General features: G+C 40.8%; 1 protein-coding gene across 7 annotated transcripts in view; it reads right to left on the reverse strand.

Moving 5' to 3' along the window:
• atm (ATM serine/threonine kinase) overlaps window positions 1–26,766 on the reverse strand; it is a 169,011-nt gene that overhangs the window by 112,721 nt on the left and 29,524 nt on the right. For 6 of the 7 annotated variants that reach the window (XR_011961512.1, XR_011961513.1, XM_072577464.1 and 3 more), the window contains exons 12-23: window positions 21,516–21,614; window positions 16,269–16,500; window positions 15,044–15,169; window positions 13,309–13,428; window positions 11,545–11,634; window positions 9,818–9,989; window positions 9,046–9,245; window positions 5,934–6,016; window positions 4,939–5,085; window positions 4,722–4,797; window positions 3,117–3,247; window positions 1,118–1,238 (exon numbers count right to left, since the gene is read on the reverse strand). Coding sequence is in view for 5 of the 7 variants with exons in the window: in XM_072577464.1 (XP_072433565.1) it covers window positions 1,118–1,238; window positions 3,117–3,247; window positions 4,722–4,797; window positions 4,939–5,085; window positions 5,934–6,016; window positions 9,046–9,245; window positions 9,818–9,989; window positions 11,545–11,634; window positions 13,309–13,428; window positions 15,044–15,169; window positions 16,269–16,500; window positions 21,516–21,614 (1,597 nt within the window). In the remaining 2 variants the exon portion in view is untranslated. Of the gene's footprint in view, window positions 1–1,117; window positions 1,239–3,116; window positions 3,248–4,721; window positions 4,798–4,938; window positions 5,086–5,933; window positions 6,017–9,045; window positions 9,246–9,817; window positions 9,990–11,544; window positions 11,635–13,308; window positions 13,429–15,043; window positions 15,170–16,268; window positions 16,501–17,873; window positions 18,059–21,515; window positions 21,615–26,766 lie in introns of those variants that run through there. The other variant, XM_072577469.1, reaches the window with a different exon arrangement.

Raw genomic sequence — 26,766 nt, forward strand, 5'->3', positions numbered from 1 at the left:
TCTGCTTTTATTTTAAACAAGTTGTGTCAGGACACCATCTATGATTGCATGTAGAAAATCAAAACTAAAATGTACACTTCAGGTGAAGCAGGTTTCAAGAGTACATAGAATAAATGGTTCAGACAAATGGAAGAAAGTTATAATCACAAGGAGATATGTTTTCAGAGGCATCCATTATAAACAAAGAGTTAGGAATCAGTTACAGATGAAGTTAATGTTCTGCAGGCATCAAATTTATAGACTGTTTAAAATGTTATTTAATAATACAAAACATTTCAACTAACCATAGAATTTTATTTTAAAAGTTTTTTTTAATATACTCTCCGGTCTTCCCTTAGAGACATTCATTCTTTAGATGAAAGCATAACACAAGTGACAACTGTACATAATTTCATTTTGATAGTGAGTGATGGTGAGCTTTTTAGTTGCAAGGGGCATCTTATCTCAACCTCAGGCTAATGGTCACATATACACACATCTTACTGAGCTTAAAATATAGTGCTCCTTTTAAAACTCAAGGTCAGCTCAGCTCACTTAATGGAGACTTGAAAAAAAGCAGACATTTCCTCAGTGAAACTCAGGTACCAAAAAAACCTGGAAAAATGTAGATTTTTACTGTGAGATGTTGAGAACTAAATAGAAGCATCAAGCAATACAACAGTATTTAAACTTCAGTCTAGCAGACCACATTTCAGTGTCTCAAATAGAATACAGCAAATATTAAAAAGAAAAGCAAAAGTATTATATTTTTGATTTAATGGTGGGTAATGCCAGGACACATTATCACAATAAGTGTTTGTATTTTGAAAGTAAAGAGCTCAATACAATAATCTATTACAGTGGAAATTTAGATATTTTCTGCATGAGAAGAAAAATCGAACGAATCAATTGAGTGAAATATTTTCAAACATATTTGAGCAGGTGAATGAGGGTGGGACAATGAGCTACCAGAAAATGGCAGACTGAGACAGAACTGAAGATATGGTTGCCTCTGAATTGATTCAGCTGGCCTCCCTTAACAGTTTAGCAAGGGTACACAGAAACTAAACTAGATAACAAAAGGACGTAAATGCACAATGTTTGGAAATCATATGGAAAGACAGAAAAATGATAATACCTGAAATCTCATTCCTGCTTGTACTTTCATATACACATTTTCAAAGGCATTCTGCTGCAATTTCACAGGAAGGGCTTTCAGCTGGACAAATTCATCCTGTACCTGGAATTCTTGGAATAGTCTGGGAAAAACAAGTGAGTGACTACAATACCTGAGACAACAGCAAGATTTCTGCTAAAAGCATCCCCTGCCCATAGATTCCAGAAGTTTTTACAGACATTTAATATTGTGTTAAACTAGAAATAAATCCGTGAATGCAGATTCAGGTGGGCAGGATGTAATGAATTGGAAGTCTGATCTTTTAGTTTTGTAACTCAGGACTGAATACTACCTAAACATATGGGATAAAAGCCATATGGGATTCAACAGCATCAGCAAATTATATTTGGACAGTGTAACATAATAAAATATCCCAAGATGCTTTACAAAGTATGACACTAAGTCATATGAGGAGATATTAGGCAAGATTGCCAGAAGCTTACTGGAAGAGGGCAGATTTTAAGAAGTGTTCTCAGGGAGGAAATGACGAAGAGACATGGTGAGGTATAAGCTGGCTATTGAGAGAACTGAAGGTGAAGCCATTAATGGAGGAACAATTAAAACAGGTGATGCTCAAGCAGCCACAATTAAATGAATGCAGATAGCTCGAGAATTGTGGGGCTACAGAAGACTCCAGAGATAAGGATGGACAAGACCACGGTAGGATTTGAAAAGGGGAATGATAATTTTGAAAGCAAGGTGTCGCTTGGCCAGGAGCCAAACTAGGTCTACAAGCACAGGGGTGATAGGGGAATGGGACTTGCTGCTTCTTAGGACACTGGCAGCAAAACTTTCAATTATATCAAGTTCACAGAGGATAAATATAGAAGACCAATCAATTTTCAAAAGGGCTAACAGGGTACGAATGGCAGTTTTAGCAACAGATGAGCTGAAATGTAATGAAACTAGAAATAGGCAGTTTAAATGAAGGCAGGATGTGTAAGTAGAAGCTAATCTTGGAGTCAAATGTTTCAAACAGACTGACTCAGATTGTTGCCAGAGGGATCTCCGACGGAGAGTATAGTAGCTAGGGAACAGAATTCAAGGTGGGGACAGAAAACAACAGCTTCATTCTTCCCAACATTTAACTATGCAAATTCCAATTCATCCAGTATTACATTTGGACTAGCAATCTGATAATTTTGCAACAATGGAGCGGTTAAGAGAGAGGTTGGTGACGTAGATGATGGATGCCATCAGAGTTCATGCTCCATTCAGATAATATTGATGAATGGCAGCATGTAAGTGAGAAACAGGAAAGGGACAAGGATTGATCTTCGGGGACAACTAAGTTAACAGTACAGGAACAGGAAAATAATCAATTGCAAGTAATATTCTGGATATGACTAAACATAGAAGAATGAAACTAGCTTTTAGCAGACCTATTTAGTTGGAGAACAATGCAGAAGAGTGCACAAAGACTGAGAAAGGTGGGGAGGGCAAGATTACTTTTGTCACAGTCGCAGAAGCGAAATAACATGGTTCTTTTTAACTGAATGTGCCGTACAAAATGATTCACTATTCATTACACCTCATTCACAGGACATTAAAGAGGTAGAGGTAATAAGCTGAAAGTACCCACATTGATGCAGTAAGGGATACATACCAAATTTAAATTTGGCAACAGGGCACAGTAAACTTTACAATTACCTCATGTTTTCTGACATACAGGCACTCCCTAGGCTGCAATGGGTTCTTGAGCAAGTCAAAACACAATGCAGGACAACGTAAAGATGCCGTTCACAAGTGCAGGAAATGCTCGTATATAAAAATTACACCCTATGCAAGATCGCATTCGTAAGTATGAGCACCCGTATGTCAGACATTCCTAAATGTGGGACTTCCTGTACATTAACATTCATTTGTAGAAGCCAGAAACTAAGCTGGTACATTAATTTAATCAAAGCTTTTTTAGACCTGCAAATATAACTTAACATTTATTAACAGCCAGAAAGATTACCTGTTAACAGACATGGCAGCAAGCATGCGAACCTGATGGTGACTATCTTTTAGGAACTCTGTATAGACTTCAGAAACAGGCAACTCTTCACCTCTGATGGAAAGTACAGTCCATTTGGAATGTGGGTCTTTCTGAAAAGGCCATAAATACTACAAAAGTAAATGCTACCAAAATCATCAGTGCATTAATCAAATCATGCAACGTAAACCTTACGGAATTGAAAAACCAAATAGGGGGGACAATGGCCTAGTGATATAGTCCCTGGACTAGTAACCCAGAGAGCCAGGACATGTATCCTTTATTAACGTGGTGCATTTTGAAATCAATAGAAATCTGCAATTAAGAATCTAATGATGACCATAAAATCATTGACAACTGTCAGGAAAGACCCATCTGGTTCACTAATGTCCTTTAGGGAAGGAAACTACTGTCTTTACCTGGTCTGGCCCATATATGACTCCAAACCTACAGCAATGTGGTTGACTCTCATCTACCATCTGGGATGGGCAATAAATGCTGGCATGGCCAGCAACTGCCACATCCCATGAATGAACAAAAAAAAGTTAATTCTGCACATCAGATGTAGGTTGTAAAACCTTAATTCTCCAATAAAATTTTACAACAAGCACTTTCAAGCACAACGTCTACAATAGAAAAGAATACCTATAGTGTGGAAACAGGCCCTTCCACCCAACAGGTCCACACCGACCTGTCCAGAGTATCTCACATAGATCCATTCCCCTACTGTATTACTCTACATTCACCCCTCACTAATGCACCTAATCTACACATCCCTGAAAACTATAAGGCAATTTAGCATGACCAATTCACCTAACCTGGACATCTTTGGACTTTGGGAGGAAACATGAGCACCCGGAGGGGACCTACACAGACATGGGGAGAATGTCCAAACTCCAAATAATCTTATTTTGGCTTTATTCAGTGAAGTGCTTTGTGCATTTTATTGCATAAAAAAGTGCTGTATAAACGTACATTGTTGTTGGGCATTTTGCAATCCAAACATTTAAAGAGATATGATGGTTCGATAAAGATCCCAAAACCATAACTATTAAATCACTGTTTCTATATCTGCATTGTAAAGTAGCTGTTTATAAAGATCAAATCATATATAGTCAAATAAAATAACAACTCCTCTAATTGTTAATATTCATAAACAAATCTGAAAATATTTGCAGAATGTTACTAAAAATATGTTATGGACAATACAATTATTTGTAGGTTAAGATAGAAGTTCATAAGCGCATTGCAGGACAATAAAATCTTGCTTACACCTTCATGCCTCAATTGGTGTGTGACTAAATTGCCATAAATTTGGCAGTGGTATAATTTATCAGCTATAATTTCTCATTGTCAAATAATATAACGTTTTTGATTATAATATTCCCCTTTTCTCAAAGAAAAATGTTTCACTTATTTTACAATATTCTCTTCAGTAAAGAATATTTTAGCTTATGGTGAATATCACAAGCAGAAGGTAGACAGGGAATTCTAGATATCATAGCATCTGTCACAGTCATCTCACAAAAATATTTAAATAATTGCTAAAGTTTGGTAATGTGCTTACAAATATCAGAATGTACTCACCTCAAGTAATGCTTTCATGCATCTTACTAAAGCAGTTCTCACTTGTGAGTTACATTTTCCTTCCTTGCTTAGATGCCTATTGTAAATTAACAAATTGATATAAATCTTTAACATTTCTAACCTCACACCTTAGGAGAACTGTTAACTTTTTTGGTTTCAATTACAAACATACTCTGACAAGATCTAGGGGCAAATAGAGTCAATGAAGTACACAGACCAGAATGCTCCAATTGTCGTTAGCAGTTTTCCTTGGACGTCAGTAAGTTCATCAGGGTCGATGCCTTGTGCCGATAGCAATGGAAGCATGTGTGTCAGGATTACTGAACAAACTTCTTGATCATAACGATACATGGAACACAAATCCCTGCACAGATTAGAAACTGCAATTATAAAGTGCTACCAAATCATCCATTCCTGTTAACTGAGTGGAGGCCGGTACAATTGCAACATTTAAGAGGCATTTTGATGGATATATGAATAGGAAGGCTTTGGAGGGATATGGGCCGGGTGCTGGCAGGTGGGACTAGATTGGGTTGGGATATCTGGTCAGCATGGACAGGTTGGACTGAAGGGTCTGTTTCCATGCTGTACATCTCTATGACTCTCTATGACTGCTAAAATCACACAACTATTCATTCACTCATTGTAAAGCACAATTTGTCTTACATTTAAAAGATAAACAATTTGATAATGCAAATTATGCAATACATAAATAAAACTAACTATGCCCTGGTTTGTCGATAATGTGTTTTTAACTAACATTTTTAATTTTCACTTCAAATCTACTTGAGACAATCATTTTTTAGGTTTTAAAATAAAAAGTTTCATAAAAATTATTATTCTAGGAATCCAATGTGTCATCAGAAGGTTCCAAACAAAGTAATTGGATCGCAAAGTCAGTTATCGATTAAAAATTGTAATACTTGCACTTGAATTTGAACCATTCAATCTTATCGAATTATTCTTCTGATTATTATTTATTCCCAAAGAATGAACACTTTTAGAAAAAGATAATTCTCAAAATCTTTTATCAAATCTTTTTCAACATTATTTGTGTTCATCAAGGCACGTTAGTGCTGGATAATGCACCATTTTGCATCTCTGCCACTTTGTATCACCATAAAGTCAGTATCACCATCACCATGTCCACCATTCCACATAGCATTCCCATTCACAAAACAAAAATCAACAGGAGAATCAAATACTGCTTACAAGAGAGGTTTCACAAGTATGGAGATATCATCAGATGGGAGAACACATTCTTCTGATGGGAGCTCTTTCAGCAAGATCAAGTACTACAGGATCAAGCACAAACAAAACAAATCAGCATCACATTGCAAAGTTAGTGATGACAAGTATATAAATATTTATTATACATGTACAATCCATCTAATAAAAGCATCTCTACCACGTAAGTTATATCAACAATAATTTGTGGAACCTTGTAGTGCACAATACGACAATCAATTTATTCACACAGAATTGCATATAATTAATTCAATGTGAGGTGACTTGGGACATTTAAAAGTCCCAAAGTAAAGGACATTAATGTTTTTTTTAACGTTCTCTCATGCAACTAAGAATCCTACAAAGAAGGCTGAGTGCAAAAGCTGTAAAATTACTCCAAAGTAATGTATCAAATTGATGGAGGTGAAACATAATCGTTTCAGTGAAGCGATTTCTAAGTGCAATTTTAAAAACTTTTATAAATTCAGTCCTATTTATTGCATCCAATCAAACTTTTAACTATGTGACTGTTTTGTCTACACAGAGAGTGTTTACTTTCAAACACCATTTTGAACTCAACTCTTGTCAATATAACCTAAAAACAATAAAATGCTGGAGAAACTCAACACATCTGACAGCATTTGTGGAACAAGAAACAGAGTTATGATTCGAGTTCAATATGACTCTCCTTTGGAACCAACAGGAGCTGGAAAATTATGGTTTTTGTGCTACTGACAAAGATGGAGGAGTAGTGACTGGAACAGATGGTGATGGTGCCCGGAGCAAAAGACATAGGGAGTGCTAAAGGTATTAGGTAATTTGTACAGATGCAGTTTCAGGCAGCTGTTTTCTGATCAGAATTATAGACAATAGGTGCAGGAGTGGACCATTTGGCCCTTCAAGCCAGCACCACCATTTATTATGATCATGGCTGATCATCCACAATCAGTATCCTGTTCCTGCCTTATCCCCATAACTCTTGATTCCACTATCTCTAAGAGCTCTATCCATCTCTTTCTTGAAAGTATCCAGAGACTTGGCCTCCACTGCCTTCTGGGTCAGAGCATTCCATACATCCACTACTCTCTGGGTGAAGAAGTTTCTCCTCAACTCTGTTCTAACTAGCTTACCCCTTATTTTTAAAACAGTGTCCTCTGGTTCTGGACTCACCCATCAGCGGAAACATGCTTCCTGACTCCAGAGTGTCCAATCCATTAATAATTTTACATGTCTCAATCAGATCCCCTCTCATTCTTCTAAAGTCAAGTGAATACAAGCCCAGTCGCTCCAATCTTTCAACATATGATAGTCCTGCCATTCCGGGAATTGACCTCGTGAACCTATGCTGCACTCCCTCAATAGCCAGAATGGCCTTCCTCAAATTTGGAGACCAAAACTGCACACAATACTCCAGGTGCAGTCTCACCAGGGCTCTGCACAGCTGCAGAAGGATCTCTTTGCTCCTATACTAAATTCCTCTTGTTATGAAGGCCAGCACGCCATTAGCTTTCTTCACTGCCTGCTGTACCTGCATGCTTGCTTTCATCGACTGATGTACAAAAATTCCTAGATCTCGTATTTCTCCTTTACCTAACTTGACTCCATTTAGAAAATAATCTGCCTTCCTGTTCTTGCCACCAAAGTGGATAACCACACATTTATCCACAATAAACTGCATCTGCCATGCATCCGTCCACTCACCTAGCCTGTCCAAGTCACCTTGTATTCTCATAACATCCTCCTCACATTTCACCCTGCCACCCAGCTTTGTGTCATCAGCAAATTTGCTAATATTACTTTTAATGCCTTCATCTATATCATTGATGTATTTGTAAACAGCTGCGGTTCTAGCACCGAACCTTGTGGGACCCCACTGGTCGCTGCCTGCCATTCTGAAAGGGAACAGTTTATGGCTGTCAGTCAGCCAATTTCAATCCTAGTCAGTACCTTGCCCCCAATAGCATGTGCCTTAAGTTTTCTTACTAATCTCCTACGTGGGACCTTATCATAGGCTTTCAGAAAGCCCAGGTGCACTACATCCACTGGATCTCCCTTGTCCATCTTCATAGTTACATCCTCAAAAAATTACAGAAGATTAGTCAAGCACGATTTCCCCATCGTAAATCCATGCTGACTCTGACTCTGTTACTGCTATCCAAATGAATCGTAATTTTATCTTTTATAACTGACGCCAGCATCTTTCCCACCACTGACATCAGGCTAACGGTCTATAATTCCCTGTTTTCCCTCTCACTCCCTGTTGAAAAGTAGGACAACATTAGCCGCCCTCCAATCTGCAGGAACTGATCCTGAATCGATAGAACATTGGAAAATGATTACCAATGCATCCACGATTTCTAGAGCTACCTCCTTAAGTACCCTGGGATGTAGACCATCAGGTCCCAGGGATTTATCAGCCTTCAGACCTATCAGTCTATCCAACAACATTTCCTGCCTAATATAAATTCCTTTCAGTTCATCCATTACCCTAGGTCCTTCAGCTAGGGTAGCATGGCAGCATGGTCACTCAGTGGTTAGCCTCACAGAGCCAGGGACCCAGGTTCAATTTCAGCTTGAGCATCTGTCTGTGCGAAGTTTGTATATTGTCCCTGTGTCTGCGTGGGTTTCCTCCGGGTGCTCTGGTTTCCTCCCACAATCCAAAGATGTAGGTGGATTAGCCATACTAAATTGCCCAGTGTCCAGGGATGTACAGGTTAGGTGGATTAGTCACAGGGAATGCAGAGTTATAGGGACAGGGTAGGAGGTTGAGTCTGGGTGGAATGCTCTTCGGAGAGTCGTTGTGGATTTGTTGGGCCAATAACCTGATTCCACATTCGAGGGATTCTATGAAATTATTTTGTTCAAGTCTTTGGTCAAAGAATAACTAGAAATCCTGAATAATAGAAGAGATAAAGACTACTTCGACTACAAATATTTTGCTGGGCTTTATACAGAATTTAATACAGGAAACATTCATTTTTAATATTTATCCAACTTCATTTTAGGAAAAAGGAGGGCCAATATGGGAGAGGCAGCAAACTTACTTTTTGAAATCTCTGTATGAAAACCAAACATTACATTATGTGGTAATACCTACCATGTGCAAGTGCAGAGATTTTGAAATGCTACGATCTGTGTCTTGAATTAACATTAACAGTTTTCTTCGAATGTCATCAGACCTGAAAGAAAGTACATGCATCTGCCCTGCTGCTGTGCAACAGCAGAGAAATCGGAGAATGTCAAGGAGAAGAAAATCGTGTTTTGTCAAATTCTCTTCAGCTAAAATGCTCTTTGCTCCTGAAAGAAGTTTGAAAATTCATGAATAACGTGCAGCATGATGTCACTTGTTAACTTATTTCATAAATTAGCATAGATTTTAAGTCAATGGAATACTAGAAATGGGCCTCTACTATGTTTCCCTAAAAAAGCTAATTTAGAAGCTTAACGTAATCTCAATAGTTATTTATCCTCTTCAATCATCGTTGTGTTTTATAATTGTGGCATCAAATCTCTTCATTTCTCATCGTTTTCATATAACTGGTCACACAATGTTTTGTTCAATTTCCAAGCTTATTGAGGAAGCTATTAAACCACAGCAAGTATAATTTCTTAGCTCAATATTATCTTCACAAATTTCCATTGTTCACACATATAGTACCAGATCCAATCCTTTTCTAAGTTTTTCCGTTGTTAATGTAAGTACACAAAGACATATTGTATATTTCCTTTCAAGATCAACTCACTCAGCATCTGATGCATCAAACTCAGAACCTTCTTGACCTTAATGGTTAAACACCACGCAGCCTTAAACTACCAGCTACTGGGCATCAGCTAGACAATATTTAATATCTAGCTCATTAATATCTTACCTGTTCCGACCATCGAGTCGCTGCTGTCACTATAGTCATCTACTTCAAGGGTTTTGTCATTATCGTCAAAAAAATCCCCGGATCCACTTCCCTGTGCTTCCATAAAACTGTCTTCAATATTATCCTTGACTTCCCCGGCATCATGTGATTTTCCATTATGAACTGCCTGAAGCTTTGGGGTAAGTGATTAACACGTTATTATTCTTTGTTAATCTGACCTTCTGTGAAATCATTAACAGCATGAAATAATTCAGGAAGAAGTAGAGATTTTTTAAAAGAAAAATGTTCATTGCTTAAAACAATTTCAAGAAATATCTTGGTGTAGTGGAGACTACCTGTTTATATCTCTGTTGCATTAATTAGCAACAACAGAAAAATTGTACGTTCATTCTAAAGGCACAATTTGAAATAATCTACAGGTTTCAAAGGATGTGCAGTACAGCAAGAATACAATCCCCTTCCAGTTTGCTTGGGAGTTGAGCTGCAAAGCCCAAGGTAAATGTCTAGCTCTGCCAGGTGATTTGTGATGTCATCAGAGGTACCTGCCGGAACACCTTTTCAATGTCTTTTACCATAAGACCATGAGATATAGGGACAGAACATTTGGCCTACCAATCTTGGCTTTCTCAACCCTATTTGCCTGCCTTCGCCCCATAATCCTTCATCCCTTTACTAATTGAGAATCTATTTCTCTTAAATACATCCAATGATTTGAACTCCAAAGCCTTCTGTGGCAAAGAGTTCCATAAATTCACCACCATCTGGCTGAACAAATTCCTTCTCAACTCAGCTACAATGGGTCATCCCTTCACTCTGAGGATATGTCCTTGGATCCTATGTCTCCGAGTACTGGAAATATCATCTCCATGTCCACACTATCCAGGCCTTTTAATATTCTGTGCATTTCAGATCACCCCTCATCCTTCTAAAATCCATCGATTACAGACACACAGTCCTCAATCGCTCCTCATATGATACGCCCTTCCTGGGGTCATTCTTGTGAAACCTCTCTGCAACCCCTCCAAGGCCAGCACATCCTTCCTTAGATACAGAGTCCAAAACTGCTCATAGTATTCCAAGTGCAGTGTGATCAGTCTTATACAGCCTCAGCAGTACATTCCTACTCTTGTGTTCTAGCCCTCTTGAAATGTTTTGGGGTGTGTTGAAATTGCCAGAAATTAAACCAGTAAGTACAATATACACACCACAATTATTGTTTTCAGCAGCCACTGTTTAAAGTCATCAGAAGTGGCCAAGCAATGACTGAAAAGGGAGAAATGTAATTATCTCCGTTTAACTGTATGCTCCCTCTATATTGAACTCATGGCAACAATTTTACAGGACTGGGAGTCAATTCCCCAGTTTGTAGGTGAAATTATCTTGTTGTCTCCGTGTAAAAAGTTTAGAAGGACTCAAAACATGCTAATCCATTTGGCCCCAATGACCTCCTCAAACTCTAAATTTATCATGAGACTGGGTGGATGACGCATGTGAAAGTTTCAGCTTTTGCCAAAAAAAAGTGTATAATTTAAAAGTACTTTTGTATTCAATAAAGAACTAGCTTTTGGGATGGGAAAGTAGCACATACATTTTAACATGGTAATAGCATTTTCCACTGTTTAGATATAGCAAATTACAGTGTACTAAACTCAGCTTATACAACCAGCAACACATTTAAAACACCCAATTTGCTGATCTGCCTTGGAACTTTTCAGTTAATCTCTTACCAGTTGCTTGCAAAGCTGGACCAGATCATTCATAAATCTTGCTGGAAATAATTGAAGGAAGAGAACAGATGAGCTTCTCTTTGCCCAAAGCTGTTAAAATAATAACAAAAACAAATTTATTTCTGGGGGAGCGAAGAAGTACTAATTATTATGGATCATCTTTGAGTATTTAAGAATATGTAGCAGTTTAGACAGAATACTCCTTAGTAAAGCTAAAAATATAACGATACACTTTGTAGAGATGTACAGCACAGAAACAGACTCTTTGGTCCAACTCATCTATGCCAACCAGATATCCTAACCTAATCTTGTACCATTTGCCAGCGCTTGGCCCATATCTCTTTAAACCCTTTCTATTCATAGACCCATTCAGATGTCATTCGAATTTTTTTAATGGTACGACCTCCTCTGGCAGATCATTCCATTCATGCACCACCCTCTGTGTGAAAAGGTTGCCCCTTAGGTCTCTTCAATATTTCCCCTCTTTTCAATTTTAGTTTTTTTTTCTTGTTGAAACTACTATAGCAAATTAATCATTGTTTTGAAGAAACTAAAATATTTATCAAATCAGTGCAATAAAAGCAAAATCTGGAGTACCAATATGAAGCACCTTATTGTATATTTGAGAATCACCAGATAAGAACATATTAACAGAAGTAAACCATTTAGCCTATTGAACCTGTCCTTCAATTCTAGATCATAACTGAACACATAGTGCTTCACCTAGAACAAATTTCTTTAGGAATGGCTTCTGATATGTATGTAGAATGGTGGTAAAATAACTACATACAGGCCAGTATCTCATCACCAAATAATCCTTTATTTACTTAAGCATAGTACACAGGCTGTCACCAGCCAGGGCAGAGACAGTCCCCTGAACTGAGGATATTATAATCTTCTGGTTTTTTATTTTTTCCACTTAAAAAAGAACGGCAGTACACACCAGCTATGGCCAGCCAGCTTGGAGTCAGTCCTCAACAGAGGGGATTCTAATCTCCTGGTTATATATTTTTTTTAAACCCCACACTGCCATCAAACAACTGGATGCTTATTTTCCCAAGTCATGTGGATGCAGATATAGGACACAGTGTAAAAACAATAAGTGCAGAAAACTTTATTTATATTCCACCAGCAGGAAGAAAGGAAACACCCAAGTGGCCAGTGACAAGCCCTTCTCATCAGAGGGGAATGCCTGGGTGATCAAAAACGTGAAGGGGGAGGTGGGTAGGGATTAAATCAAAATAGAATCATCAGGGGAAATAAAGCACTCCACACCCTGCGGTGCCCACCTCTCCCTGTCATCTGGTTATACTGGTCAGCTACGGCTTTCCTGATTGGCCCAATAAAGGATCCCATAATCAACAAAATGCAGCTGGTTCCAATCACGACAAATGGATGGTCACAGCAATATCCCGTAGAGTTGGTTGAGTAAAGAACATTGATAAGAACCCCAAGAGAGTTCCTTGCTTTTCTCTGAATGGCGGAATAGAATAATTTAATCTAAATGAACGTCAGGATCATCCCATCTGAAGATGGCACTCTCAAGTGTGCAGAACTCAGAATATATTCTATGTTCATCTCACCAAATCTTGACATGGAGTTGAACTTAGAACTTCTGACTTGAGGATGAGGACACTAACATTTAGAATTATTGCACCTAAAGTAAATTTATTTCCATTAACAGATGAAATATAACCATGTCCATTTAATGAAGGTGAATGCATTCAGTATAATGTAAATATTGAACTGTAGTTAGGTAGATACCTTAGCGGGACAGTGTAGACATTTTGAGCATACAGCAACCATAGTCTTCATGGCTTTCAACTCCTCATTAAGTTTGTTTTTGGCTGAAGAAATGAATTCACCAGCAGCCAGTATGCAAGACTAAGAAGCAAAAAGAGATCAACTATCACAACTTTATTTACAAAAAGAAATTTGAATAAGATTTCTGAAATACACTATGAGAATTATTTTATAATTGCCAGTTGCATCAGTGAACAGAAGCAACACATCCCTAGTCCAGAATAATACTTCCTTAAATTTCCTGTCCTAATTTATCAGCGTGTTCGACACGCAACCCCTGTTATAGACCTACTCCTCAAGATTGCATTAGTAAGGGAAGGATAAATGGGGAGCACGGTTGCAAGTTTGTAATTCCTTGTAATTCATGCATTTCTCATTTCTAAATCTCATAGCCTTCTTGTTGCTGGAGAGCAAAGCAAACATGTCCCAGAATATGCAGCACAGTTGGCATGTGTCAGATTATGCAGCTCTCACATGCACACTTCTTCAACCCCTTTGAAAGCAAACTTGGTGAGGCAAATCATGACGCTGGTTTATTTCACAGGAACAGAAATACTTAGATTAACAATTATAATCCAACAGCCCTTAGGTAAATACATACATCTTGCTACAGCTAGTGATAAAAATAAAGTATCACACGTTATTAAACTAGTAAACCATAGAGTTTTAACAAAATTTGAACTAATTTCAGTTCACCAATATTATACAAAGGTTCACATGCAACGACAGTGATAAAGCATATTTTTTTTAAAAAAGCATGATTTTGATATTTCCATTTATTTTGTCTCATTCTTTCTCATGCTAAGTAAAATTTAACTGCTTCGCACAGTTAATTAAATTCAAAGTGAGAGCAATAACACAATTCAAGCAACCTAAAATGAAATGCAGATGGATTACAGATAAACGTTACCAAAAAGAATTTACCGAAAATTATTATTAATAAAAGTGGGGAAAAGCAAAACATTCTTTTGGACAGATTTTAAACTCACCCATGAGAGATGACCAGATCGAAAAATATAATTTTGACTGGTTGCTATCGCGCATTCCCTAATTGGACAGTTTTTTTTACAAAGTCCTATCCCGATATTAAATTTGAACTTTTACATCAATCTCACTGCACAAGGCAAAACTATATAGCACATTTGGTCTCCAAGTTACATTATTAAATCATATCAAGTGTGAATGTTTGTACATTCTGGAACCATGGCGAGAATACATTTGTATTTTGTTGCTGCCACGGGTTGGTGGCAACAGAAGGGGTTAAGAAAGAGAAACAGAGATTTCCAAAAATGGAAGGGAGATAATAGAGGGAAACAAGAAGACACGGATACACACACACACACACAAAACACAACACAACAACACACACATGCGCACACACACAAAGCACAACACAACACACACACGTGCACACATGGCTCCATTCATCGACAGAAAACTCTGAACCAATCTTCAGCATTATAAGTTTACTAACTCTACTATCATTAGTCCCAGGCTAATGACAATAATGTTTGCTTCAAAATGAAATAATGGTGAAATGCTGTTTTTAGAAAGGCTTTCAAAATCATTTTGAAGGGATTGAACTTATGCCTTTTTAAGAAATTACACAACATGTTCAAGACTTTTACGTGACAGCCTTTGACATGTTGTTCAGATTCTAAATCAAGAACTTAGAAGCCAGATCTCAATAATATACCTTTGCCTTCTGAAACAGAACAGATGTATATGCATCACTCTCACTGATGACAGCAACATCAGCATATCCCTGGAGTACACCAATGATGAGGTCTGCACAGCGAACCTGGCATTCTGGAGGAACCATCTGAAACCAATAAGTAAAATACAGACATTAACAGTGATTTGGAGACATGAACTGTAGATTAACACAGTAAAGATATCAAATCCTCTACTTGTTCAGGATAAGACATTTGCTAGGGTGCACAAGTTAACTTAATTATAAATCTTCTTTATGAGTTTTTTTTATCAGTTAAACACAATTATTCATTCATGCATACTCTATCCAAGCACAGGTCCTGGGTGTCAGCTGATGCTTCATTAATTTCCTTGGCTGTTTTTGTTTGCCATTGCTTTCCACTTTCAAGACGATGAGGAGATCCTAATGCACGGTTGACATTATTCTAAACCATATATTAGCCAGCTAAGCTAAACAGCTCCACTGTTATTTAATAAGGTCAAATATACTGCCATTACAATTTCCTCAAAATCAACAATAAATTAAAAATCCAAGTTTGAATCATGCATTTTAAACAAAAATGAATTTGCCTTTTTATAGCTTCTCTTAATTTTATATGTTAAACTAAAGTAATTTTTCCATATCTTTCCTAAATGGCTTCACCTAATTCTGCACAGCTTAATATTTCACATGTAAGTGCAAAATACAGAGAGCATTTGACAGATGGTGGAATACAGTTGTTTTTGAATTTGTTAAAGTTAGTTGCAAAGTTAACAAGCTCCTCTTTCCTGGGAGGTAAAAAATCCCTGCACAATATTTTGAGAGATTACAATGCCTAGGGGAAAATAAGCGCTCTGAAAACACTGTTTCGCTTGGTTAAACATTCAAATTTTCAGAAATACCTGAATTTTCGGGTCAAGTCCTTTCCTCAAATTGGAGGATTTTGAGAGTGTGTGAATTAATTTTTCCAAATGGATTGCTATTACGTTCATAACTAATATGAATGATCAAATGAATAAAAAATACATTCCCTTTCTAACAGATTATCAATGGACAAGAACCCTGTTTCAATTGTAGCACTCAGCTGTTAACTGTTTTGGATATTCATGACACAGATTGCATGAATTCACATTCGTTCTCTTCCTTGCCTTTCATACAATGTAACTAAAGTTTAATGTAAGGTTTAGAAAAAAATATCTTCTGCAAGGTCATATTGTAAAGCACTTACCATAGCAGAATGCAGACATTCAACCAATGATAATAGATATTCCTCCAGTTTGTTCTTCAAAGTATGTTTGACACTTATTCTTGATGCAACAGATTTCTTATTTTGAAGTGATACATCAGTGCTACTGTAGTTTAGAGTTTCATCAAATGTCGTTTGCAGGAAAAGGTGTTCAGTTTCTGAAAAAACTATGCCATCTTTGGCATCTGGATCTGGGTTTTTACCTGCTAATACACTTGGAAAGGACAGAAACATTACTGTTGTTTATTAATAGTTCACAATGATAAGAGCAAAGTCATTAAAACCTGATCGCTCTTTACTAATCTTAGTTAGCACTACTATTGAACTCTGTTGTCCTCTGCAGAACTAAGCTAACATGTGTACAAGAAGATGATCAGGTCATTTGGCCTCTTGGGTCTGCTCTACCACTAAGATCATCAGGTAATCACTGATCTGGGCGGCACAGTGGTTAGCACTGCTACCTCACAGCGCTAGAGACCTAGGTTCAATTCCTGCCTCAGGCAACTCTGTGTGTGGAGTTTGCACATTGCCTGCGTGGGTTTCCTCCCACAGTTCAAAAATGTGCAGGTTAGGTGAATTGGCTATGCTAAATTGCCCGTAGTGTTAGGTGAAGGGGTAAATGTAGGGGTTGGTTGGGTGGGTTGCTCTTCGGAGGGTTGGTGTGGACTTGTTGAGCCGAAGGGCCTGTTTCCACACTGTAAGTAATCCAATCTAATAACCGCAAATCCACATTCCTGCCTATCTCCATATCCTTATACCACTTGCTTATCAAGAATCTATCAACCTCAGCCTTAAAATTATTTAGACTCTGCTATAATATGGTTACTGGTGGGGAGCTTTTACACAATTCCTACAATTGAATTCTCCACCCAAATCATTTTCACAGTCTGGTTTTCTGACCTTAGGTCATCTCTCTATTCTAATGTCATCTTTATTAACTAAAACAGCCTCCCTCCACCTTTTCCTAGCTTCCTGTCTTTCCGAAATGTCCTGTTTTCTTTTAATATTCAATCTATGTCATCCTGCAGCCATGTCTCAGTAATAGTTGCCAGATCGTACTTATTTCCACTTGCGCATTCAGTACATTTGTTTGGCATGCAACATTGACATGCATTCTGATATCGAGTCTCTTGTTTTATATTCTTACTCTTGTTGTAACCTCTTATCTGTTCATTTAGTCTTAAATTTGCACACACCATCTCCTCCTGACAGTCTGTTTATCATACTCTGTATTGCAGCCTCTCTCTTTGGCAATGTCATTACTCTGAGTTATTGTGATCTAAATAACTACTTCTATTTTATTTCAATTGCATAGTTACTTTGTCATTTTTCTATATTTCAATAATCCTGTCAGATGTGGAAGATCAGGGAGCAGTAAGAGTGTGTATGTTTACAGCAAGTGTGTCTGGCTGCAGCTCCCTTCAGATGCATGGATTGGTTGGAGTAGTAGTTGGAAGCACTGAGAATCATACAGGAGGCAGAGAATGTGATCAATAGTAGTTTCAGGGAAGTGGTCACACTACTTCAGTCAAGTAAATAGGCGACCTCCAGGAAACATTCAACCAATGATAATAGATATTCCTCCAGTTTGTTCTTCAAATTATGTTTGACACTTTTTCTTGATGCAACAAATTTCTTATTTTGAAGTGATACAATCAGTGCTACTGTAGTTTAGAGTTTCATCAAATGTCGTTTGCAGGAAAAGGTGTTCAGTTTCTGAAAAAACTGTGCCATCTTTGGCATCTGGATCTGGGTTTTTACCTGCTAATACACTTGGAAAGGACAGAAACACTTTCTTTCAGGAAACACTTTCAGGAAAACTTTCTCAATCAATATGTAGATAAGGGGCAAAACTCTACCTTCTCTTGGGAAACAAGACAGGTCGAGTGACTGAGGTGTTAGTGAGGGAGCACTTTGGGAACAGTGGCCACAGTTCAGCTTTAAAATACTTTTGAAAAGGACAAACCTGGTCCATAAGTACTAAATTGGGGCAAGGCCAATTTTGATGGTATTAGACAGGAATTATTTTCCTAAGTTGATTTAGGGGAGGCTGTTCACAGGTAAATGGATATCTGGCAAGTGGGAGGCTTTCAAAATCAAGATGAAGAGTGTTCAGGGACATTTTCAAGGACATATTCCTGTTAGTGTGAAGAGCAAGCCTGGCAGGAAGAGGGAACACTGCATGAGTGGAGATATTGAGGTTCTGGTCAAGAAAAAGGAGATATATGTCAAGTATAGACAGCTGGGATCAAGTGAATCCCTTGAGGAGTATACTGGGTGCAGGTGTACACATAAGAGGTAAATCAGCAGGGCAATAAGGGGACATTAGATAGTTTTGGCAAATAGGGTAAAGGAGAATCCAAAGAGATTCTACAAGTTCATTAAAGGACAGAAGTGCAGCTAGAGAGAGAGAGAGTAGGGCCTCTTAAAGATTAACCAGGCCGCCTATGTGTGGAACCACAGGGGATGGGTGAGATCCTCAATTTCATGTCAGTATTTACTGGAGGAAACATGAAGGCTTGGGAACTGGAGGAAATAAATAATGCTGTCTTGAAAAGGGTTCACATTAGAGAAGAGGAAGTACAGAGGTCTTAAAACACATAAAAGGTGGGTAAATCCTCAGGACCTGATCAAGTATTTCGCAGAACGTTGTGGGAAGCTAGGGAAGAAACTGACGGCCCCAGAGATATTTGTACCATCAACAGCCACTGGTGAGGTGCCGGAAGACTCGAGCATGGTTAATGTTGTGGCATTATTCAATAAAGGCTGCAAAGAAAAGCCAGGGAACGATAGACCAGTGAGTATTTATTACATCAGTGGTTGGTAAGTTGTTGCAGGAAAGTCTGAAAGACAGGATTTACATGCATTTGGAAAGGGAAGGACTGATTAGGGACAGTTGGCATAACTTTGATTTTGGGAAATCATGTCTCACAAATTTGACTGAACCTTTTGAAAAAGTGACCAAGAAGACAGATGAAGGCAGAACAGTAGACATTGCCAACATGGACTTTAGCAAGGCTTTTGATAAGGTTCCTCTGATAGACTGGTTAGAAAAGTTAGATCACATGGGATCCAGGGAAAGCTAGCCAATTGGATACAAAAGTGGCTTGACAGTGGAAGACAGAGGGTGGTGGTAGAGGGTGCTTGTTCCGACTGGGTGCCTGTGACCACTGCTAGCGGCAAGGATTGATGGGGGTCCATTGTTGTTTGTCATTTATATAAACAACTTGGATGAGAATCTAGAAGGCATGGTTAGTAAGTTTGCAGATGACACCAAAATTAGTGACATAGTGGACAGTGAAGAAGGTTATCTAAGAATACAATGAGATCTTAATCAACTGAGCCAGTGGGCCAAGGAATGGCAGATGGAGGTTACATCAGTTAAATGCAAGGTTTGCATTTTGGCAAGACAAATCAGGGCAGAACTTACACAGTAGGGCCCTGGGGAGTGTTGTCAAACGAAGAGACCTAGGGGTGCAGGCACACAATTCCTTGAAAGTAGCATCACAGATAGACTAGAGTGGTGAAAGACATTTGGCATGCTTGCTTTCATCAGTCAGAGCACTGAGTACAGGAGTTGGGACATCAAGTTACAGCTGTACAAGGTCTTGGCAAGGCCACATTTGGAGTACAGCATACAATTCTAGTCATCCTGCCATTAGAAAGGATGTGATTAAAATGGAAAGGGTTCAAAAAATATTTACAAGCATGTTTTCGACACTGGAAGGTTTGTGTTAGAAGGAGAGACTGGGGCTTTTTTCCCTGCAACGTCAGAGGCTGATGGATGATCGTATGTAGGTTTATAAAATCACCAGGGTCATAGATAATGTGACTAGCCAAGGTCTTTGCCCCAGAATAGGAGAGTCCAAAAATAAAGGGCATAGGTTTAAGGGGAGAGGAGAAAGATTTAAAAGGGACCAGAGAGGCAACATTTTCCACACAAATTGGTGTGTATATGGAATGAGCTGCCAAAGGAAGTAGTAGGGGTGGGTAAAGGACAACATTTAAAAGACAATTGGATAAGTATATGGATTGAAAAGGTTTAGAGGGATATGGGCCAAACACAGGTAAATGGGATTAGTTCAGTTTAGGAAACGTGGTTGACATGGCAGAGTTGAGCCAAAGGGTGTATTTGCATGCTGTACAACTCTGTTTCAAATTATGATCTATTTTGAACCTTCGAAAAAGAAGAAACCTAAATCAGCCTTCCCTTTTCTTATTTCCTTTGTCTCCACTCTCAGTAACTTATTCTATGATTTAACAGATAAATTTTTCCAGTTTTTGTGATTTGTTTTTCTAAACAGTCTCATTTCTGCATCAAAATCTGGACTTATACAAAAAGCATCCTTGTAGTTTACTCATTTCCCTCTCCTTAGCCTGAAGATGCTTCCTTGTTTCAGCACTGATACCTCATCGAATTAACTGTTCTCCACATACTTTAAGCCCACAAGATGAATGGCAGAATCACAGCCAGACCAGATTCTGTTCTGAGACACAACACGACAATTGACGTTGATGAAGTTTCAATTATACATTAAGGAAAGGTGCCATCACAGGTGAAGCATTAATGGACAAAATAGGTGCACATGTTGTCTATGTGTGGGGAAGGGATGGGGGCAGAGGCAAGTGCCTGGACTCTGCATGAACTGAAATTTTACCTGCCAAATTTTTATCAGATCCAGGCCAAAGATGTTTATACAGCTGTATACTCTTGACAGGCTTACACATTTTGTCAAGTGCATTACTTTTGTCTGATGTACCGCAGAAGGCTTGGTGCATTCTTTTTGTAAAGGAAAATAAATTAATCTTCCATCTCATTTCTGACATCACTACACATTCTACCACGTTTGACTGTGGTAATCCAACCCCAATATTAACTTCAAATTTAAATCTAGATTTCATATTTTCTACTTACAGCTCCTCCACCAAAAAAAATTTGTAGAAACATGTTATTTTCTAATATGGTTGCAGCCTTCAGCATGTGGAATCAACATTAACTACAGTTGCCAAACCATTTTGAAATCATTTGCAATTGTAATTTGTTAACCAACATTCTTGCACAATAATGTCAGTTGTATTTGAAATTGTTCTGAGCTGGAGAAATAGTTTGGAATATTACTAGAAACTTCTGCTGCTATATTAGAAACGTCTGAGGTGAAGCAGGATCACAACTGAAATAGCCATTTCAAATCCTTAAAATGATTCTACTGGTATATTTATTCAGTTTACCTCTCTGGCGAAGGTGAGTGAAAAAAATCCATCCCTGCTTTGCAGTCCTTCAGCGTCAGAACAACCAATATTTGAGAAATAAGCTGATTTGGAAAATCCCTATTAAAACAGTGAGGCAAGCATGATATTTACCATGAGCAAACAAAGAATAATGCAAAAGCAAAAAACTGCAGATATTGGAAATCTGAAATAAAACAACACAATGCTGGAAATATAGAAAATTTGGGAGTGCATATATTAAGGATATAATAGCAGAGCATTTAGAAATAGATAATATGGCCGAGCAGAGTCAACGTGGCTTAACGAAGAGGAAATCATGCCTGACAAATTTTATCAGAATTCTTTGAGGCAGTATAGATAAAGGGGAAGCAGTAGATGCAATATCTTTGAATTTTCAGAAGGGTACAGAATCAGAAAAGACCCCCAGGGTGTTGGAAGTATTACATTCACATAAATAAAGTGAGGACTGCAGATGCTGGAAACCAGAGTTTAGATTAGAGTGGTACTGGAAAAGCACAGCAGGTCAGGCAGCATCTGAGGGACAGGAAAATCGAAGTTTGGGGCAAAAGCCTCCAGGGTGGAGAGATAAGTTGGGGGTGGGGAGGCGCGGGGAAAAGATAACAAAGAGTACTGTAGGTGAATGGGGGTGAGATGGAGGTGATAGGTCAGAGGGGAGGGTGGAGTGGATAGGTGGGAAGGGATATTGGCAGGTAGGACATGTCATGAGGACAGTGCTGAGCTGTAAGGTTGGAACTGGGGTAAGGTGAGGGGAGGGGAAATGAGGAAACTGGTGAAGCCCACATTGATGCCCTGGGGTTGAAGTGTTCCGAGGCAGACAATGAGGCGTTTTTCTTCCAGGCGTCAGGTGGTGAGGGAACGGAGGTGGAGGAGGCCCAGGACCTGCATGTCCTCAGCAGAGTGGGAGGGGGAATTGAAATGTTGGGCCAGGGGGTGGTGGGGTTGATTGGTGTGGGTGTCCGGAGATGTTCCCAAAAGCGCTCTTCGAGGAGGCATCCAGTCTCCCAATGTAGAGGAGACTACATTGGGAACAACGGTTATAATAAATGACATTGGTGGATGTGCAGGTGAAACTCTGATGGATGTGGAAGGCTTCTTTGGGGCCTTGGATGGAGGTGAGGGAGGAGGTGTGGGCACAGGTTTTGCAATTCCTGCGGTGGCAGGGGAAGGTGCCAGGATGGGAGGTTGTTGGGGGTTGTGGACCTGACCAGGTAGTCACGGAGGGAATGGTCTTTGTGGAAAGCGGAAAGGGGTGGGGAGGGAAATATATCTCTGGTGGTGGGGTCCGTTTGGAGGTGGCGGATAATGCGGTTTATGCAAAGGTTGGTAGGGTGGAAAGTGAGGACCAGGGGGCTTTGTCGTTATTACAGTTGGAGGGGTGGGGTTTGAGGGTGGAGGTGTGGGAAGTGGATGAGATGCACTGGAGGACATCTTCAACCACATGGGAAGGGAAATTGTGGTCTCTAAAGAAGGAGGCCATCTGATGCGTTCTGTGGTGGAACTGGTCCTCCTGGGAACAGATACCGTGGAGGCAGAGGAATTGGGAATAAGGGTGGGAAGAAAGGGTAATCCAGGTAGCTGTGGGAGTCGGTGGGTTTGTAAAAAATGTCGGTGTCAAGTCGGTCATCATTAATGGAAATGGAGAGGTCCAGTAAGGACCGATGCAGTCATTAATGTAGCGAAGGAAGAGGTGAGGAGTGGTGCTGGTGTAACTACGGAAGATGGACTGTTCTACATAGGAGAAAGTGAGGACTGCAGATGCTGGAGATCAGAGCTTAAAAATGTGTTGCTGGAAAAGCGCAAGTCAGGCAGCATCAAAGGAGAAGGAGAATCAACGTTTCGGGCATAAGCCCTTCTTCAGGAATGAGGAGGGTGTGCCAAGCAGGCTAAGATAAAAGGTAGGGAGGAGGGACTTGGGGGAGGGGCGTTGGAAATGTGATAGGTGGAAGGAGGTTAAGGTGAGGGTGATAGGCCGGATGGGGGCGTAGAGGTCGGGAAGAAGATTGCAGGTCAAGAAGGCGGTGCTGAGTCTGAGGGCTAGGACTGAGAAAAGATGGGGGGAGGGGAAATGAGGAAGTTGGAGAAATCTGCATTCATCCCCTATGGCTGGAGGGTTCCTAGGTGGAAGATGAGTCGCTCTTCCTCCAGGCGTCGTGTTGCCATGGTCTGGCGATGGAGGAGGCCAAGGACCTGCATGTCCTTGGTGGAGTGGGAGGGGGAGTTAAAGTGTTCAGCCACGGGGCGGTTGGGTTGGTTGGTGCAGGTGCCCCAGAGGTGTTCTCTGAAACATTCCGCAAGTAGGCGGCCTGTCTCCCCAATGTATAGGAGGCCACATCGGGTGCAGCGGATGCAGTAAATGATGTGTGTGGAGATGCAGGCCTGATGGATATTGAAGGATCCCTTGGGGCCTTGGAGGGAAGTGAGGGGGGAGGTGTGGACACAAATTTTGCATTTTTTGCAGTTGCGGGGGAAGGTGCTGGGAGTGGAGGTTGGGTTGGTGGGCGGGGTGGATCTGACAGGAAGGAGTGGTCTTTCCAGAAGCTGATGGGGTGGGGAGGGAAATATATCCTTGGTGATGGGGTCCCTTTCGAGCTGGCGGAAATGACGAAGGATGTATCTGGAGGTTGATGGGTGGTAGGTGGGGACCAGTGGGGTTCTGTCCTGGTGGCGATTGGAGGGGCAGGGTTCAAGAGCGGAGGAGCGGGAAGTGGAGGAGATGCGGTGGAGAGCATCGTCAACCACATCTCAGGGGAAATTGCGGTCTTAGAAGAAGGAGGCCATCTGGGTTGTTCAGTATTGGAATTGATCCTCCTGGGAGCAGATGTGGAGAAGGCGAAGGAATTGGGAATATGGGATGGCGTTCTTACAGGGGACAGGGTGGGAAGAGGTGTAATCTAGGTAGCTGTGGGAGTCAGTCGGTTTATAGTATACGTCCGTGTTGAGTCGGTCGTCTGAGATAGAGATGGAGAGGTCTAGGAAGAGGAGAGAGGAGTCTGAGACGGTCCAGGTAAATTTGAGGTCGGGGTGGAAGGTGTTAATAAAGTGGATGAACTGTTCAACCTCCTCGTGGGAGCACGAGGTAGCGCCGATACAGTCATCAATGTAGCGGAGGAAAAGGTGGGGGGTGGTGCCAGTGCAGCTGCGGAAGATGGACTGCTCCACATATCCAACAAAGAGGCAGGCATAGCGGGTGCCCATGGCTACTCCTTTGGTTTAGAGGAAGTGGGAGGATTGGAAAGAGAAGTTGTTAAGAGTGAGGACCAGTTCAGTCAGTCGAAGGAGAGTGTCAGTGGAAGGGTACTGGTTGGTTCGGTGGGAAAGGAAGAAGCGGAGGGCTTTGAGGCCTTCGTGATGGGGGATGGAGGTGTATAGGGACTGGATGTCCGTGGTGAAGATAAGGCATTGGGAGCCGGGAAAGCGAAATTCATGGAGGTGGTGGAGGGCGTGGGTGGTGTCCTGAACATAGGTGGGGAGTTCTTGGACTAAGGGGGACAGGACCATGTCAAGGTATGCAGAGACAGGCATAGCTGGGGCCCATTTGGTGCCTATGGCTACCCCTTTGGTCTGGACAAAGTGGGAGGATTCGAAGGAGAAATTGTTAAGGGTGATGACCAGTTCAGCCAAACGAATGAGAGGGTCAGTGGAAGGGTACTGTTGGGAACGTAGGGAGAGGAAGAAACGGAGGGCTTGGAGGCCCTGGTCATGGCGGATGGAGGTGTCGAGGGATTGGATGTCCATGGTGAAGATGAAGCGTTGGGGGCTGGGGAAACGGAAGTCTTGGAGGAAGTGGAGGGCGTGGGTGTTGTCTCAAACGTATGTGGGGGGGTTCCTGAACGAAGGGGATAATACAGTATCAAGGTAGGTGGAGATAAGTTCAGTGGGGGCAGGAGCAGACTGAGACAATTGGTCGGCCAGGGTGGTCAGGCTTGTGGACCTTGGGAAGGAGGTAGAATTGGGCGGTGCGGGGTCCCCAGACTACGTTGGAAGCTGTGGGTGGGAGATGTCCTAAGGTGATGAGGTTCTGTATAGTCTGAGGGATGATGGTTTGGTGATGAGGGGTGGGGTCATGGTCGAGGGGGCGGTAGGAGGAGGTATCTTTGAGTTGGCGTCTGGCTTCAGCAGTGTAGAGGTCAGTGCGCCACACTACCACTGCACCCCCTTTATCTGCTGGTTTGATAGTGAGGTTGAGAGGGAGTGGAGGGCTGCGCGTTGTGAGGGTGAGAGGTTGGGGGGGGAGGGGAAGAGGGGGGTAGACAGTTTGAGGCGGTTAATGACTCGACGGCAGTTAGAAATTAAGAGATCAAGGGCAGGTTGGTCCTGATGCGGTCTCCTCTACATTGAGGAGACTGGACGCCTCCTCGCAGAGCGCTTTAAGGAACATCTCTAGGGCACCGGAACCAATCAACCCCACCGCCCCATGGCCCAACATTTCAACTCCCCCTCCCACTCTGTCGAGGACATGTAGGTCTTGGGCCTCCTCCATGGTCGCTCCCTCACCACCCGACTCCTGGAGGAGGAACGTTTCATCGTCCGCCTTGGAACACTTCAACCCCAGGGCATCAATGTGGACTTCACCAGTTTCCTCATTTCCCCTGTTCCAACCTTCCAGCTCAGCACTGTCCTCATGACCTGTCCTACCTGCCAATCTCCCTTTCCACCTATCTGCTCCACCCTCCCTTCTGACCTATCACCTCCATTCCCACCCCCCATTCACCTATTGTACTCTTTGCTACCTTCTCCCCAGCTCCTCCCCCAACTTATCTCTCCATCCTGGAGGCCTCCTGCCTCATTCCTGATGAAGAACCAGAGGGCATAATTTCAGAATAAGGATCACCCTTTAAAACAGATATGAGCAGGAATTTATTTTCTCATAGGATACTGAATCTGTGAAATTCCTTACTGCAGAGGACTATTAAGGTTGGGAAATTAAACGTATTTGTTTTAAACATTTTCTAATCAACCCCTTCAGAGATGTCATTACACATCTCTAGAGCAGATGGGTCTTGAACATCTTGACTCGGAGGTTGGGACACTGTCATTACAACACAAGGGTCACCTTTATGTAGATTTAAGTCTGTGATAAACAGATTTTTAATCAGTGAGGAAATCAAAGGTTATAGGGAAAAGGCAGAAAAGTAGAGCTGAGGATTATTAGATCACCCCTGATCTCCTTGAATGATGGAGAAGAATTGGGCTGAATGCCTTGCTTCTGCTCCTAGGTCTTATGTACAAG

Source organism: Chiloscyllium punctatum, chromosome 9 (assembly GCF_047496795.1).
Source record: "Chiloscyllium punctatum isolate Juve2018m chromosome 9, sChiPun1.3, whole genome shotgun sequence".
Classification (NCBI taxonomy): Eukaryota; Metazoa; Chordata; class Chondrichthyes; order Orectolobiformes; family Hemiscylliidae; genus Chiloscyllium; species Chiloscyllium punctatum.